Below are 16,547 nucleotides of genomic sequence, written 5' to 3'. Positions count from 1 at the left end.
TCCGCTCCCTGCGAGGCGCTCAGGCCCCTGCCCCAGGACGCCACCTGGGGCCTCCGCCCAGCGCAGCGCAGCGCGAGGAACCACACGCAGCAACTGCCGCAACTGCCGCAACGGCCGCCCGCGCGCGCGGCCCAAGCGCACGCGCGTTGCAAGCACCCCGCCCCAGCAGGCGCGCGGCGGCGGCGCGGGCGGCTCTGCTGTGCGCATGTGCGGCCAGGAGGCCTGGCGGCAAGTTTCCTCTTCCGGGGCGGGCGTGTCCGGGCGGGGAGGGAGGTTCGTGTTCCATGGTAGGGCGCCGCGCATGCGCGGCCCGGTGGGGTTGGAGCCGTGGCGGCGCGCAGCCAGGTGAGGGTGGCCCGGCCCGGCCCGGCCCGGGAGCCCGTGGCCGTGAGGGGCTCGTGGCAGCTGTGGGGCTGGGGGACTCTCGGGCATCGCCGGGGCCTGCTTCTCCTGGCCGTGTGGCGGCTCGGGCCCGACAGCCGGGTGGCTCAGCCCGGCTGCGCGGGGGCCGCTCCGCACGCCGGGCCCGCTGCGAGGGCACCCCGGCCGGGCGGCTGTGCTCCGGAGCTCCCTGCCGCCCGGGTCTGGCGTGTGGGCGAAGCGCCGGGCAGGCGGTCGGGCGGGGTCAGCTCTCGCCGGTGCGGCCAGAGGGAGGGCCCTTAGCGTCGGGGTTGGCGGCGGAGCACCTGCCTGCCGGGCCGGGGGCGCGTCTTGGGCCCGCGGGGAAGCCGAAGGGGTCCCACGCCTGCGTCTCGATAGAGTGGCGCTTCTGGTTTGTTTATTTTCGGTTGTGGTTCTGTTGTTATTGGTTTGTTGTTTGCGGTTTTTATCTGTTTTGTTTTCCATGAGGGAAGAGGAAAAGATGTGCCAGCCCATCCCTCCCAAAGCTTCCATTGATGCAAGGCTGGCAGATGGTGTGTTCTTAGTTTACTTATTTCTAGCCTTTCTTCTGTTTCTAGTTCTGCTTTCTTTGGAGATTAGCATCAATACATATTGCTTTCTTTAAAAATACATTTGTTTAGAAAGGGCTAAGTAACAAAAGTATGGATTGGGACTTAAACCTCATTTTCTGTTCCAGGGATAGCATCTACCTTGCTCTTACGTAGTTATGTTTGTTCCATGCCTGTTAGCAGGTCAACAGGTGTGCCTATAGATGGAAAGTAAAAGTTATGCAAATAGCTACTGAGGAAATTCTCTTCTGCTGACAATTATTTTGTCTTTCTTGTAGTTATATAGACAGTCACCCTACCATCTCAGCACTGTTATCTGGCTTACAGAATTCATTACTGGAGGTGCCAAGGCTCAAGATCTCGGAGCAGAATTCTAACAGTCACTTGTCAGGACCTTAAGAAGAAACTTGCCTTTCAGGGTAGACTATTCCAGGATGTCTGCTACAATGTCATTTGAAGTAGCTTGCACTGGATACTGCTATCAGTGAACTGCTGCCCTGCCCATGATGCACACTCCGGAGTAATTTAAATATACAGTTCTAACATGAGACACAGCTTCAAAGAGTTGCTTTATAGGAAAATTATTTTTACAAATAATATTAGACGTAATTTCTCCACTTCATTGTGTCATTCTTCTGTTTGCCAAACTACCTTCTTTAAGAGAAGCAGAAACTTTGCTCAGTCTTGCTAGATCCTGCCTACCCTCAGGAAGCAGCTGAAGGTTGTGACAAGTATGTAGTGTGGGAGGCCATAATGTAACTACACATTTTTCTGATTGTCATAGCTTTTAGTTTCAGCCTTCCAGTATTTTCATTCTGTGTGTGGGAAGAAGATGGCATTTCTAAGGCCATGTCTCCTCTACGAGTGCATTGCAGGTACAGTATGTGTTGCACTTGGAGCAGTATGGGTTTCTTTAGCCCCAGCTTGTTCTCTGATCGCTTACTTGAATTTATTTTTCTCTGATGACTTACTTTTGAGGGTGAAACAAACTGTATTAATGAAACCCCAGCTTTGCAGATTCAGCTGTATTTGTTGTATTGGCTTCACCTAGTACAACTGACTTGTTTTGCGATTCAGCCCCTGGAATAGCGAAGTTTTTAGAAGATAAAAGTAGCTTTTAATTATTGGGGGGAAAAAATAAAGTTGTTTACGAGTAGCTTTTAGTTTATCTTGTTTTGGGGAGAGGCTGAGAAATATGCCTTAGTTTTCTATCTGAGTTTCATTCTTTGAATAATTTGAGATATTTCTGTTCTGAAAGTCTCCAGTTAGCTCACTGGCAGTGTGAAAAGAGATACACAACTATCCCAGTTGACTCAGAGGGGCATTGATTTAATTACAGATAACAACTTATACTTTCTATCTGATGTTTTGTCTTTGTTACTCATGTTGCTGAACTTTGTAGAATTGGGCACTACATTTTTAGCAGGTCAAGAAACTACGTTCCTATTTCCCAAGTTTTGTGTGCACAGTAAGGAATTATTACATTGTCTGACAGAATTTATAACATAGTTAGAAAGTACTTATGCATTGTCCTGTCCAGATGAATCTACCTTATACTTTACTTAGTCATTTTAAGTATGAAATTACTCTACTTCAGGTAATTTGGTAATGTTGGCTGACCCATGTCCTGTATTCGGACTTGCTCAGGTCCTGGAGAAAGGAGCTGAATGAGATGGGTGCATTCTGCCACCTCAACTGCATCCATGTCTTCAGTACTTCTATAATACCTTTGATTTATTGATGGTATTCACAGCAGTAGTAATTTTTTTTTTTTTTTTTTTAAGTAAAATACCTGTATTACATTTCTGCTTCAAATAATTTCTTTCTTCCTTCATGTGCTGTAGGTTTTCTGGCATCTTTTAACCTACCCTAAAGGACTCAATAGTCATGCCTAGTATGATGTTGTTTTCTTGTAGTTGGTGCAGGGGACTGAAAGATTGGATCATAGAAACTTTCCTGAAACTTAAAAAATCAGCCTAAGGCAGATATAAAATTTCAGTTCAGAAGATTCTACAAAGCAAAATGTCAGTTGATGCAAAGAGTTGTTTCCTGTCTTTTCTGCTCTGCAATGCGTTATTAAACATGCATAGTTTAGAGAGTTTTTGAGGGAGTAAATTGGTTTTATTGGCAAGCCTTTGATAACTCAAATGTGTGATGAACATAGCAAATGTGAAGCTGGGAGTTTAATAGAATTCTACAGATTGCTTAACAGATGCAGCAAACCTTTGATAACCAGATTTCCATAAGGACGAACGTGGCCTTCTTTGTTATTTTACACTGATGGAATTTTCTTTAGACTCAGAGAAAGTATCTTTTTATTCTGAACTATTTTTTAGTTGCTCAGTGGAAGAGGTGTTAAAAACTGCCTGCAGCACTATGGAAACATGGAGACAAAATAGTCATCTATTGAGACCCTCGAGGAACTGCTGGACAAAGTGATGGAAATGAAGAGCTTGAACCATCGCTTCAACATGGCGGCAGTTGAATCTGACAAAGATTCTGGATATTCAGGTTTAGAAAACTACTATGTTACCTTTTTTTTGCTGTTATCTTCCTCAGACTTTGCTTTTATTGATGATGTTTGACAAATCTGACTCTGGCTCTTACAGTTTATGTCTCCTTACCTGGTGGGCCTTTGTATGCAGGACAGGTTGCATCTGCAAACATCCCACCTTCAAACGTTTTTGGAGTAGAGCTTTATGTAGTTATAAAGTTCATCATGTGAATTTGAGTGGTGTGGTAATTTAAAATTATGAAATTAATTGAAGAATCTTAGACTTCAAAGTCTAGAAGTGGGGATGGCAAAATCAGTTTTTCTTCTTTGCGGTGATGAATGAACTGTTGGATTATGCGGTTTAATGTCTCTTACCATTTGACCAGATTGTCAGTAGAGCCTGATAAACCAGAGAGTAATTGTAAAATGTAAACACAGTGTGGCATTTTAATAGTCAACACAGGTGTGCAAAGATTGCCTTTAAAAGAAAGAAAATGCTTTTGTGAGAGATACCTGCCTTATTGGGTTTGTACATAGAGGACTTCAAGACACAAAATGCCTGCAACACAGACAGCAGCTGTTGCAATGCTGGAGCTTGTAGTTCTTTCCTGCACCAGCTTTTAGAGCTGTCTTCATGGTAGTATGCAGTCCCTTAAAGTCTAAATACAAAAGTACAAAAGGCAATAGGTTTTTTTGGAGACAATGTTTGCATGAGAACTGGCCTGAAATATAAAGCCTTTTATTAAAGGCTATTTGACAGCTGTCACAGCAGGTCTAATTTTATTGGTATTCTAGAATGAAAATTTGTTGTTCTTTGTGGCGTGGTTGAAAGGAAGCAGAATATTAGAAATGAAAGGAGTTAACAAGGATGCTGCATATGAAACAACTAACAGCTGAATTCTGCATCTGGCAGATGGAAGTTCAGAGTGCCCAAGTGCTATGGAGCAGACTGACTCGGAGGACGTGCTGAATGCGTTGTGTTGGAACACAGAGGATGGGACTTGGCAATGCCCAGTGACTACAAGCAACTCCTTTCCTGCACTTTCTCCTATGGTCGTAATGAAAAATGTGTTAGTTAAGCAGGTAGGGACGAAGTAATATATTGAAAAATATTGCATGTTCTTAAATTGTTGTTTTGTTTTGTTTTTTTCTTAACATGTTTTTCCTTTCAAGAAGATATTACAAAGTTGTTGCAATCCAGAAAGTAACTGGTAACTTGAAAAGTACTATTGAGACAGCCTGTTTTTTTGAGGGGGAGCTAGAAGCACTAAGATGGAAAAAATGTGAAATGGAGAATCTTTGCTACATCTAATAACCCTTTTTGTCTCAAAGGGATCTCTAAAATATAGATCTTTAAGAATATTATGTAAGTAGCACCAATGATCAAAACAAAAAAGCAAGTGTTTTTCCTCTTGCAAGCTCATGTTTACTACCTTTATTGAATGAAAAAGAAAACTAGGATGCTTCCTAGTTCTTAGGTCCTGGAAGTGCTTTATGTGCAGTGTCTAGGACTAATCCAGAATGTTATAAAAGAAAAAAATCCATATCTGAAGTTAGCTGTGGCATTTTTACTTTAACAGTTGTTTCTCTCAATTGCAAGTGATGCCTCACATTGCAGCAATTATGTCCCCTATTCATGTCCTCCAGTATATTGTTATGTGCTGTTCTTCCAGCACATCTGAGAGACTCCGAACTTTTACATTGGAACAGAAGATATGAGAGCTCACAGTTCCAAGTATTCCCATATTATTAGACCTCTTGCTCTGTACTCACTCATGTCTTCTGAGCAGAGCAAAAGTTTTTCAGTGGTTTTTATTAGAATACTTCTGAGAATAAAGTGAGAAGGAGCGGGGGAGAAATGGATATAGATCCTCATTCTTTTTCTACTTAATCTGTTATAACAAGCAAAACCTATTAAATTCAAATACTGTGTATCGATGCCAGCACAGATAGGAGTTCCTGTTAGTATTTGGCAGATTGTGTATTTGTGGGGGAGATGGTTCTGAACTCTGAGTGTTGTGCTTTATCTTGACAAGAAACATTTTATAGTCATGTTCCTAGATGTGTGGACAAAACAGTGTCTAAACACATGCAGAAGTTTTCATGTAGCAGAGAGTAGGCAAGCTTCACCAAAGGTTGATAGCCTTTGGCCCAGAGCTCAAAAATAAAACACTGATTGCAGTGGTAGTCTAATGTTAAACTCCAGGTTGTGTGCAAACAGTTAAGAGAAGTAGCTAATAATAAGTAGCTAGTGTATATATATTAAAATTATATATATTAAAAAAAAAACCTGTTAGCCTAGCAAAAAGGGAATTTGGGGAGGAAGAGTTGGAGCAGTGCGTCATAACATGTAAGTCCAATTATGCATAGTTAAGGACAATAATGTTAAACTGAAAAATGTTTACTGCAATAAAGAAAAGCAACTAGTCTAGGTCAGAATATAGTGAAGTATATTTCTAGATCTTTCTGTTATGCCTAGTTACCTCATATAGTCATGCCGGTCATCTTTTTAAAATGGTCTTTTCAACACAGCGCTCAGTTGGGCTTGCTGGACAAAAAAATAAAAAAGGCAGTATCAAGTTACTGCTGTTTATTTGTTCTAGTTTCAGTTTCAGTCAGCATCATCCTTCTGTCTTAGAAACACTGTGATCCCGCGCAGTGATGGTTACCTGATGTCCCAATTTCAAAGTGTAAACAGCTAACAATAATGTTACTAAAAAAAAATGAAGCAGGGATTAATGCTCTGAAACATTGCTGCTTATGGCAAGGTTTCTGTAAGTCTCGTAAAAGTTCTTAATAAGTAGGAAGCCTTTTTAGACAAGTGACACTGATACCCGCAGGATATTAGCTTTCATTAGGAAAAAAAAAAAAGCCACTTTGCAGAATTAGTAAAATAAATGAAATGTGTCCTTCTCTACTAAGACTGAGATTTTTGGGTAGGATAACAAGGGCAGAATGCAACATGAGTGGAAAGGAGAAGACAGTACATAACAGAGACAGGAAAAAACAAGAACAAAATAAACAGTTGCCACAGCTCAATGATTTTGGGGCTCTGCTCTGCTAGATACTGTACAACTGTGCAATAAATCACAACTTCTGACACCAAAACCTTGCTCCTGTAGGCTTGATGTTCTGTTCTGTATGTGTGTAGTCGTGGTATTTATATACTTTCTCACTCCTAACATCTCCAGATACTTTTCTTTTAAATGTGTTTCTCCTTTCTTCTGTGATAAGGTAGTAATATTAACTTTTTTACATGGGTAACTGAATCTCATCTTCAGGTCTGTCCTATAAGTTAGTAATACCTGCTTTTGACAAGTTCAAGTCCTTTACTAGGGAGATGGACTTCAGCAGAAGAGGAATAACCCCAGGCACCAGTACAGGTTAGAGGTGGACCTGCTGGAAAGCAGCATGGCAGAGAAGGACTTGGGAGTTGTGGTTGACAGCAGGTTGACCATGAGTCAACAATGTGCCCTTGTGGCCAAGAAGGCCAAGGGTATCCTGGGGTGCATTGGGAAAAGTGTGACCAGCAGGTCGAACGAGGTTCTCCTCCCCCTCTACTCTGCCCTGGTGAGGCTGCATCTGAAGTCCAGTTTTGAGCCCCTGCATTTAAGAAGGGCAAGAAATTACAGTGTCGGGCTACAAAGATGATTAGGGGCCTAGAACACCTTTCTTATGAAGTGAGACTGAGAGAGCTGGGTCTGTTGAGCCTGGAGAAGAGAAGGCTGAGAGGGGATCTCATCAGTGGTTATAAATATCTCAAGGATGGGTGTCAAGAGGGTGGGACCAGACTCCTTTCAGTGGTGCCAACAATAGGATGAGGGACAACGGGCACAGATTGAAACACAGGAGGTTCCATCTGAATATGAGAAGAAACTTCTTTACTTTGAGAGTGCCAGAGCACTGGAACAGGCTGCCCAAAGGGGCTGTGGAGTCTCCTTCTCTGGAGACATTCAAGACCTGCCCGGACACATTCCTGTGCAGTCTGCTCTAGGTGAACCTGCTTGAGCAGGTGGGTTGGATTAGATGATCTCCAGAGGTCCTTTCCAGCCCCAACCATTCTGTGATTCTGTGTTAAAAGATTTAATCTGGCAAATGCTGAGACTGAAGGAAAGGAGATGGATTTCAGGTGACTCAGTATAGTACCAAAAATAATACAATGTATTCGTGCTAGCTAAAAACTGCCAGTAGCGTTGCAAGTCATAACGAATTGGGAAAGCAACTGACAGTATATTATATTAGTACATTAGTATAATTGTAGTGGTGATAAATGTATTAAGAAGTGATATTTTGCTTCAGAAAGAAATAGTATTGCTTACTAGACCATTTGATACGTTTGGAGAAAAGTGGTCATGCTTTTTGGCCAGGAGATCGCATGAAGATCTGTAGTAATGTATTGGAGGAGGAAGAGGTAATGTCTTGTAAAAATTGATGTATTCCCCTATATTGCAGAATATGGCTTGTGGGATGGAGTAAAAACTTGGGCATTTTTCTTGAAATATAATGCTTTTAATGTTTATCGGTGCAGACCATTTCTCCAGAGGTGTGGAGTTAAACTGCCCTGGGCTTACAACAGACTTTTTTTTTTTTTTTTTTATCCTGCTTCTTGGTTTTACATTTATGGGAACTGCGTATTGTACTTAAGAATGCAAGACTTACTGAACAGCTGTCATCTTTTTTAAATAAAGATTTCAAAAGCTTTCTGCAAGAATAGAATTGACAAGATTAGAGTTACTGCCCTTCAACAAAGAGGAAGTCTGAATTGTTCCTAAAATGTCTGTGCAGTCTTTCTTTGACCATTCTAAAATATTTCATAACCACAATGCTTAATTATTCTCCAACTTTTCTGTACACATGTTGTTCTGCCCCCATGAGCATTGTACAATATAAGCATGCACCATAATCATCATTTAGTAAAGCATGTATACATTCAGATTGAACTGGTTTTAAATGTATCTGCTGTTCCGTAGTAAAAGGATTATGGATTGCAGCTTTGATTCTAGTGCTGTGCTCTGTTGTCAAAGAAAGAGAAGGATGAGTTTGATGGAAAACTGTTCAGAATGTATTAATTGGACAGTGTAGATCAAATATGGAGAAATAGCACACTCCACCTGTTTCATTTAAGATTTTTTGATTGTCTTCTACAATGTTCTTGTAAGACTTCTGTTTTTTTCCCGCTTCGTGCTTCTCAGGGGAGTTCATCACAGCTCCAATCTTGGACTGTGCAGCCGTCCTTTGAAGTGATTCCAGCCCAGCCACAGCTAGTGTTTCTTCGTCCATCAATCCCACCTCCCATTAACCCTCACCCTCTTGGGAAAAAGAGAAATGACTCCACTAGTTACCTGCCCATCCTGAATTCTTATCCCAAAATAGCACCACAGCCCTGCAAAAGAGATCACTCCTTTGATCTAGAAGAATGTCAGGAAACCAGTAGCCATAAGCGACTCTGCACAGAAGCACCGAAGATGGAGACTTCTCCTGTATCCAGGAGCACAGGCTTGCCTACTAGTCCTTTTGCCCACCTACCAGTTGGCTTTAAGACTCCTCAGGATTCTAACCAGCAAAGTTCTTCAACTCTGGTGACAAGCGGAAAACTGTCAGCACTTCCTGGTTTTCATCGTGTTTCCAGTGACACTCAGAAAGTGGCAGGTGTGACTGCTCTTTTGCCTTTTGGAACTTTGCAGGCAACAAAGTGCACCCCGCAAGAGAGCGAGAGTGCAGCACAGACTACAATGCAGTCTGCAGTATGGAGCCCCCCATTGGTACCAGAGGAGATTTGCACTACCCCTGAGCTGCTCTTGCAACAACAAAGCAAGTGCAGACGCTTTCAAAATACACTTGTAGTGCTACGCAGGTCAGGATTGCTGGAGATCACTTTAAAAACCAAGGAGCTCATTCATCAGAACCAGGTGACTCAGGCCGAGCTGGACCGGCTGAAGCATCAAACACAGCTTTTCATAGAGGCAATAAAGAACAATGCTCCACAGTCATGGGCAGAGCTAGAAGCATCTCTAACAGGATCTGATAAAGCTGGTAGCAACCTCGAAGACTCCACTTATCCCAGTGTGTAATAAAAAGGTACATAACTGTTGGTCAGGTTGTTTCTGTGCCTCTGATTTCCTGTCTCAAGCTTTTACTTGAGCAGTTTCTGAGTCCAAGACTTGCAAAGTGGCATGCCGTTAACAACTTGTCTTCAGAGGCAGTTGTGGGACTGAAATAGCATGGTGGGGTCTTGACAAGATGAGTACTTACTATTTCAGAGTGACCTTGAACTCCATGCTAACTCTGTGCACTTCCTTGGACTCGAGAAGCTTGGATGTGCTCTGCTGGCATGTTCCCATTCTTGGAGTGAAAAGACAGTCATTTGCAGTGTTCTGCAAGCAAGCATCTGCCTCTTCCCATCTGCAGATAGTCCTGACAATGGAACAGCAGAACAGGCCCCACTATTGGGCCATCATCAGCTGCAAGTAGATGAAGGGCATTGGTGTGAGGAGAGGAAGCTTAACATTGGTGGGGTGGTATCTTTGGGCTGTTGCTGTCCTTTCTGAGAACAGAGAGTCTTGTTTGGGGGTTTTGATGTATTTAAATTAGTGGAGATCTGCTTGTGCTGAAGCAGCATTCTATATTCGTTGCAGTCTTTGGTCAAAGTGATGGGTGTCTTAGGACCCAAGTGAAATGACCTGCTTTGATGCGTATACTTTTGATTTTGATCTGTACAGTTGAGTGAGTGAAGATCACAAGGCTTGCACTGGAAATGTTTGTTCCAAAGCTATGTTTATTAATGGTTAATAAGTGTACAAGGCAAGTGGCTTTGGATTTTCTCAGTAGCAAACAGATTGAAGATTGTTATTGAAGACTGCAGTGACTTCTTTTTAAAACAGTATGAGGAAGATACTCATTCACCAGGATTTATTTGGCAAGACTAGTTGCATATTATTTGGTGTGTATATCTTTAGTTTACAAGCCTAAACTCCTTTTTTTCTGTGAAATCAGTTTGCTAAGTATACAAGAAAGGAGAGGGGTGAAAGGAAAAGAAGCACAATGGCCTGTGGTGAAACAAGTCCTTCTCCCATCCCACTTTCCTCCCTTTTTTATTTAGAGAAGTCAGATGAATGTACCTGGAGAAAGAACGGGGGGAGGCAGGGGTGGGAGTAAAAAGTAAGAGAGAGATGTCAGCTTAGATAATCTCCCTGATAATTTTAGCTACCTGAGTTTGAACTTAAAAAATTAAAGACCCCACCAAAACATTTTTTCTTCTACATACATTTATATCATTCCTAGCCTGCTTGTCTTGATATGTAGCTAACACCACTGTGTGCATAAGATATTAGTCTTTACTGGTAGAGATCCACAGTAGTCATGTTACAAAAGCTGTTCTACAGATATTTATTTAATTTTATTTTACCTAGACACTTAACTATGTCACTGCCCTCAATCTGAAGGTTTTTTTTCAGAGGCAGTCTGTGCAGAGAGCCAAGAGTGGCTTTGTCTAAGAACGTTAAGGCATCTGGATTGTTTATGGTATGTTCCTTTCTGTGTGACAAAGTTTTTAAAAAATTGTGCCGTCTAGGTGACCAGCTATTTTGATGTTTTGATCACTTCTATCATCTGTTTCAGATTCTTAAAAAAAAAAAAGATACTTAAAAATAGAGTGACTAATTTGTGACTAGACCTTTTCATTTTCTGATGCCTCTGGGAATCAATATTGCAGAATACTGTGGCGAATGCTTTTGTAGTCTTCCTCAAATACGTGCATTAGAGAAATTGTGAGTTGCTTCTCTCTTGTACAGGGTTTCCTCCTTTTTAAACTGATGAAAAGAAATGCGGTACATGTCTTATAAAGAGACGAAATGTGAGTTGTATTTGTACTAGCCATAGGCCTAGAGAGAAATTTTGTGGCAAGCTTTGCCTTAGGGGAGCTGTAGCAAACTAACAGCCATGCCTTTCGTGGTATCCTGCCCACTTGCTGAAGACTAGTGCAGTACAAGGGAGCTGATTAAAAGGCAAGTGTTCATAGACTATGTTCTGTCTTGTATTTTTTTTAAATACACCTGCTATAATTATGCATACTAGGATGTCTCATAACTCACAGCACAGCAATATCAAAACTCAGCCAGCAAACCCAGAAGGCAGGAAGGCAGCATAGTACAGTGTAATAACATAGGACATGTCTGATATAGTTCTTTTGGAATAAGTTGTGATATCTGCACTCAGTTCCATTTGGCAGGATAGATGTGATGATACCTTAGGCCATTTGTGAAGGAATCCCAGGAGATAAGCTTGTTTCTTCTGAGCTTCTTACAGGAGAGGGGCAGTAGGAGGCAGTTCCATTGATCTGATACCTGTAATAGGCCTAGAGGTGAGGTGTGAGAAAATGCATAGGATATCTTTGCTGCTTTCCTGAAATCCTTATTCTACCCATCAAATAGGATAATTTGAAGTTCAGAACATATATATATTTTAGGAGGTGATTGTCCTAGAAAACAAGATGATGGACACAGGCTACCCAGAGATCAGAGGAAGTCAGAAAAAAAATAAGTCCAATCTTAGCTGTTTGAGACAAACATTCCTATTTCCACCGCTCTGATAGAGTAAATGGAAGGAAGAATTTGCCTTGCAGGGTAATACCCTCTGACTTGGGGAGACTCTAGCTGATAGAAATCTCTCATAGTTCATACATTACCACATGTATTTTATTTCCTTGACAGGGCTGAAGTGGGTGTGCTTGCAGCTGATGGGCCTTTCAGCTGGTGTAATTTGTATAAATATATATTCAATAAATCTGTGAATAAAGTCCAGCAGCTGGTTAGCAATCTCCTACTGGGCATCAGTCCAGACTTAAATAGTACTTGCTGAACTAGAAAAATCCACTCTGAAACGATTAGATATAAATCTGGGGGCCCTTAGGAAGCATATCCCTAGATAATTGCAAATCTTTACACAACATGTATAAAAGAAGGATGTTGAAGGCCCCTAGTGACAGGTATGTCATAAAATATCATTCTGTTCAGTTTCTCTTAGCTGCCTTTTTTCCTAGAAGTCCTGATAAAACTGTAAACAATAAGGGCTTTCCTTGGCTACAATGTAATAAAATGGGTTAGCTAGGAGCCATGTTGAGAAAATTAGTTGACTACATCAGGAGCAGAATAGGTCCTGGTTTTGGGCAGGATCTGGAAGTGGTCTAGTAGACCTGAGCAGAAACATTAGCCTCTCTGATTGGAAGCCTGTAAGCAATGAACTCACAGATTTTTTTGACCTTTGGAGCAGCAAGACTTTGCATTAACGAGTTAGTTGAAGGCAGCTGTCTCAGTCTAAAAAGTCAATCAGATGGCTTGCTGGGGCTTCAGTTGCTGCTGACAGCTAGCAGGCAGAGTAGTTTGATGGGTCAGACAGACTGCTGGTTTTCTATTAAGTTTTAATAAACGGTATTTTTGATTACTTTTACTATGTATTTTTAAAATTCTACTGCTCTAGTTGGAATGTAAACCTTTTCTGTACTTTTGAAGTCCATTTCCAGCTCTGAATACAGCAGCCTAATCTGTTATAGAACATGACCTTTTTGCTAAAACTTTACAGAAACAGACTGTGAAATATTAATGAAATAAAGTATATACTTGAAAAGTTTGTGGCCTATTTTAATGCTGTTAAACTGCAAAATCCTTGGTTCCAGAGCATGCTTCTCAGCTCCACAACAGCATGTTGCACATGCGGGAAAGTGCAGATCCAAAAGTGATACTATGATGTATCTCTCAGAAGTCATGTGGGTTTTAACAGTATGTATGAATTAAAGGGTCTCTGGGAGGAGCATAAGTAGAAGTGGGCTGTACAGAACACTAAAAATATATTGTCGTGGGTGACCATTGCCATAGATCTGTCATGAACAACCTGGAAGGATTTTTCCGTCTGCGAACTGTTATCTCCATGCGATGACTGTACATTATGCTCACCGTCTGTGCGAGGTGAACTCCTACACTGTATTTTAATCCTGTCAGCCGGCTATGCAGAAGTTCTGAATTGTGAAGTGAGAATCTTGGCTACTGAAAGAATTACTTGAGTGAAAGGTTTTACTCTCTCTTGAAGAACGTCTTCAACTAAATCTGTATACCAGCTTTTCAGAAGAACACATTTTTCAAAATATGGCCATCTTTATGTGACCTTTTCTTTGTTCGAAGATGGGTAAAAACTAGGCAATCATTCCCAGAACACCCAGCAGAATTTGTGGCGTGAGATCCTGTCCTTAGGTACAAGACAGTGATCCTGGTTGAAGTGCTTGGCACCAGGCAAGGCAATAACTTGAATCTCATTACATCCAAAAAGGAGTGCCATCAGTTGAAGTAATTTTATTCCCTAAGACTGGAAACTTGATGGTTGCAGATTTTGTATTTGTAAAAGGCTTGGAATTCAAGCAGGAATTTTTCAGTTCTCTGCTGGCTAGCCTTTTCTTTACATGGTGAAGTCTATCTGCAGGATGTCAGACGTGTTCACCTTTATTTCACTGAAGCCAGAAAGGTGAATTGCTTCTTCCAGGATGCTACTTGGCATCCACGAGGTTGAACATAGCTTGCTGTTACCACTTTTGTTCTCATAATTCCTGGGACAGAAACGTGGGGTCCCTACCTAGACAATTTTACACCCTTGCTGTGTCTAGGTGATGCTTCCTTTCAGGCCTCTGTGTAATGCAGCCATATAGCCCCCAACTGTATTGTATGGTCCGTGAGACTTCTCTTTTTAAATCTGTACCTCCTTTGAGGTATGTCCATGAGGCAAACTTAACTATTCCCGTGTAATCCGATTGCAAAGGAAACACCATGTGTTCAGTCTGCTCACTTGTGGATCAGTTTCCAAGACTTCCTCAAATTCGTGGTTGAACTAAAGCATGTTTTTAGAGGAAGCATCCTGCTTTGATTTGAAAGCTCCTAGGGATGAAGAATCCACCCAAATTGTTCAAAATGTAATTACTTATTGTTAAAAATGTGCTTCTTATATTGAGCCTGAATTTGTCATCTTTCAGTATCCAGCTGCCAGCTCTTTTGCCTTTTGTCTGCTAATCTGAAGTCCATGCTGTTACATTGCTGTTTTCACTGTAGGCATTTACAAACTGAACAAGTCATTCTTCAGCTTTCATTTTTAAACTAACTGATTAAGCTCTCGAATTTTTTGAATCCTTTGTTCATCTGTGGCACTCTTCTTTGGATCCTTTGAAATTATTTCAATCCATTTTTAATTGGAACACTAACATTAAGAGCAAAACAGGATTGCTAAAATAGTTGTACAATATCAACCCTCCCCATTGCTACTCTGCCTCATTTTTTATAGCAGCCATGGTGTCAGATTGGAAATCTAAATCATCCTTGGACCTGTTGCTTCAGCGGTTGGTGAAGGTCTGTCCTTTAAGTATGTTTCCACGTTCCTTTGACTGCAGTTTACAGCCAGAAAGCAAAAAAAATGGTTTTATTGTCACCAGTTGCATTCATTACTTACCTGCATTTATCTCCCTCAAAACTTTTCCACCTTTAGATTTTAAAGGTAATTTTATGTTGTATTCCGATTATTAAAAATAATACTAAATAATGTTGCAGTCAACAACCAATTCGATACCATTTTCAAAATAAGAGTAGAAGACTGTTTACTAGATCTGTATACCATTCAGAAGCCATAGCTGTAATGCATTCCACATCATCAGGTTAATTTTGTATAATTCTGGCTTCAGTCTGTGTCATGTGGCACACTACTAAATGCCCATCAGAAATATATCTGCGTTGGCTTTGTCCTCAACCAACTTTTTATTTTAGTTCATCAGGATAAGGAATCAATTTTATTTGACCAGTTCTATTTCTTATAAGCTTCGTTAATTTGAATTCTTTTGGCTTTTTATGTCCTTCATTAATAAAAAATTGTGGGTTTTTCTATTATTTTCTCTCAGTTGTCCAACCTTTGTTCATTCAGGTCAGTCTACCTGCCCACCAGAAGCTGGTGCTGTATTAGTTCTTACATCCCCTCAGTCCTCTGAGATCTTTCCTAGTGGTCTGAAATTCATTAATATAGTATTGACGGTCCAGAGAGCTTCTTGGTTGGCTCCCGTTAAATTTTCAATCACAACTAATTCAGACTTGCTGACTTTAAAATGTTTAATAACTGTTGTTTAAAATGTCCTGAATTACTTTTTGAAGTGGAAATCAAGCTGTTGTCATGACGAGAGGAATACATCTGGCTTTTTCCTAACTGCTCAACAGAAATTTGTGTGAAATGCTTTTGCCATTCTGTACTGCAGCAATGTAATTTCTATCTTGAAATGGAGTGCTGCCAGCGTAGAGCTTTCTTCTGCATCTCAAACATTTTAAGAAATTGAGGAAGTGAACGTTCCAGGGCCAAAAAGGGAGTTTCATCAACTTCTTCACTGTTTTCTTCTCATTCATATTTCAATTAAATTAGTTTAGTTTAATGAAACTAGAATGCCTCTAACCATGTCCACTTCGGCAACCTTGCCTTTTTTCCACAGCACTAGGGAGGGGGATTTTTATGCCATTTATATTTACCAGGACTAAAAAATCCAATAACAGACCGAAACCCAATCCTTATTGTTTTTTAACAGATAGGACTGCTTGAAAAAGTTATGTGCTTTCAATGGAAAACTAACATGTTTTTATTAGAAATTAACATGTATTTTGGCTGGAAGTTTAGTGTTTTGTGACATTAGTCATAGCATTATTTTTTCAGTCAATCACAAATAATATGGAAATAGGCTGGACTCTGGGGGTGGGGGAAGATGTTATTTCCATCATCCCTTTCTCCTGGATCATTTTGGTTTGCCTGGACAGGAAACAGAACCCCAACTTTGATGAGTGGTTCCGTCACCTCACACTGAAGAAGCAGAAGCCTGCATAGGCAGCCAAAACTGCTCAATCGTCTGCAAGGGAGGAGGAGACTAGTGGACATCTCCTAGGTGAGGATGAAACAGCATCCCATGAGAAGATTGCTAGCTCAATGAGTACAAGTACCATTTTTTCACCATATTCCTGAAAATTCTAATTAAAAAAAAAAAAAAGAGTTTTCTTTGGTACAAAACATCGCTGTACTAGATAAGAGTTGTTCTACATTTGCCA

General features: G+C 41.0%; 1 protein-coding gene across 5 annotated transcripts; it reads left to right on the top strand.

Moving 5' to 3' along the window:
* The first annotated feature begins 251 nt into the window (after nt 1–251).
* Nucleotides 252–13,068, top strand: CIPC (CLOCK interacting pacemaker). Of its 5 annotated transcripts, none has more exons than XM_082059086.1 (5): nt 252–345; nt 1,742–1,825; nt 3,287–3,461; nt 4,358–4,527; nt 8,637–13,068. In XM_082059086.1, exons 3-5 carry the CDS (start codon nt 3,389–3,391, stop codon nt 9,513–9,515), a joined length of 1,122 nt encoding a protein of 373 aa, XP_081915212.1. In that variant the 5' UTR covers nt 252–345; nt 1,742–1,825; nt 3,287–3,388; the 3' UTR covers nt 9,516–13,068. The 5 variants fall into 5 exon arrangements, with proteins under 5 accessions (XP_081915212.1, XP_081915208.1, XP_081915210.1 ...); XM_082059082.1 differs by having other exon boundaries at nt 8,604–13,068; XM_082059085.1 differs by lacking the exon at nt 1,742–1,825 and adding an exon at nt 855–914 and having other exon boundaries at nt 324–345; nt 8,604–13,068.
* Nucleotides 13,069–16,547: the final 3,479 nt, after the last annotated feature.

This window comes from Streptopelia decaocto, assembly GCF_964273445.1.
Source record: "Streptopelia decaocto genome assembly, chromosome: 7".
NCBI lineage: Eukaryota > Metazoa > Chordata > Aves > Columbiformes > Columbidae > Streptopelia > Streptopelia decaocto.
Note: the sequence above shows the minus strand (reverse complement) of the source record. Positions and strands in the feature narration are given on the sequence as shown.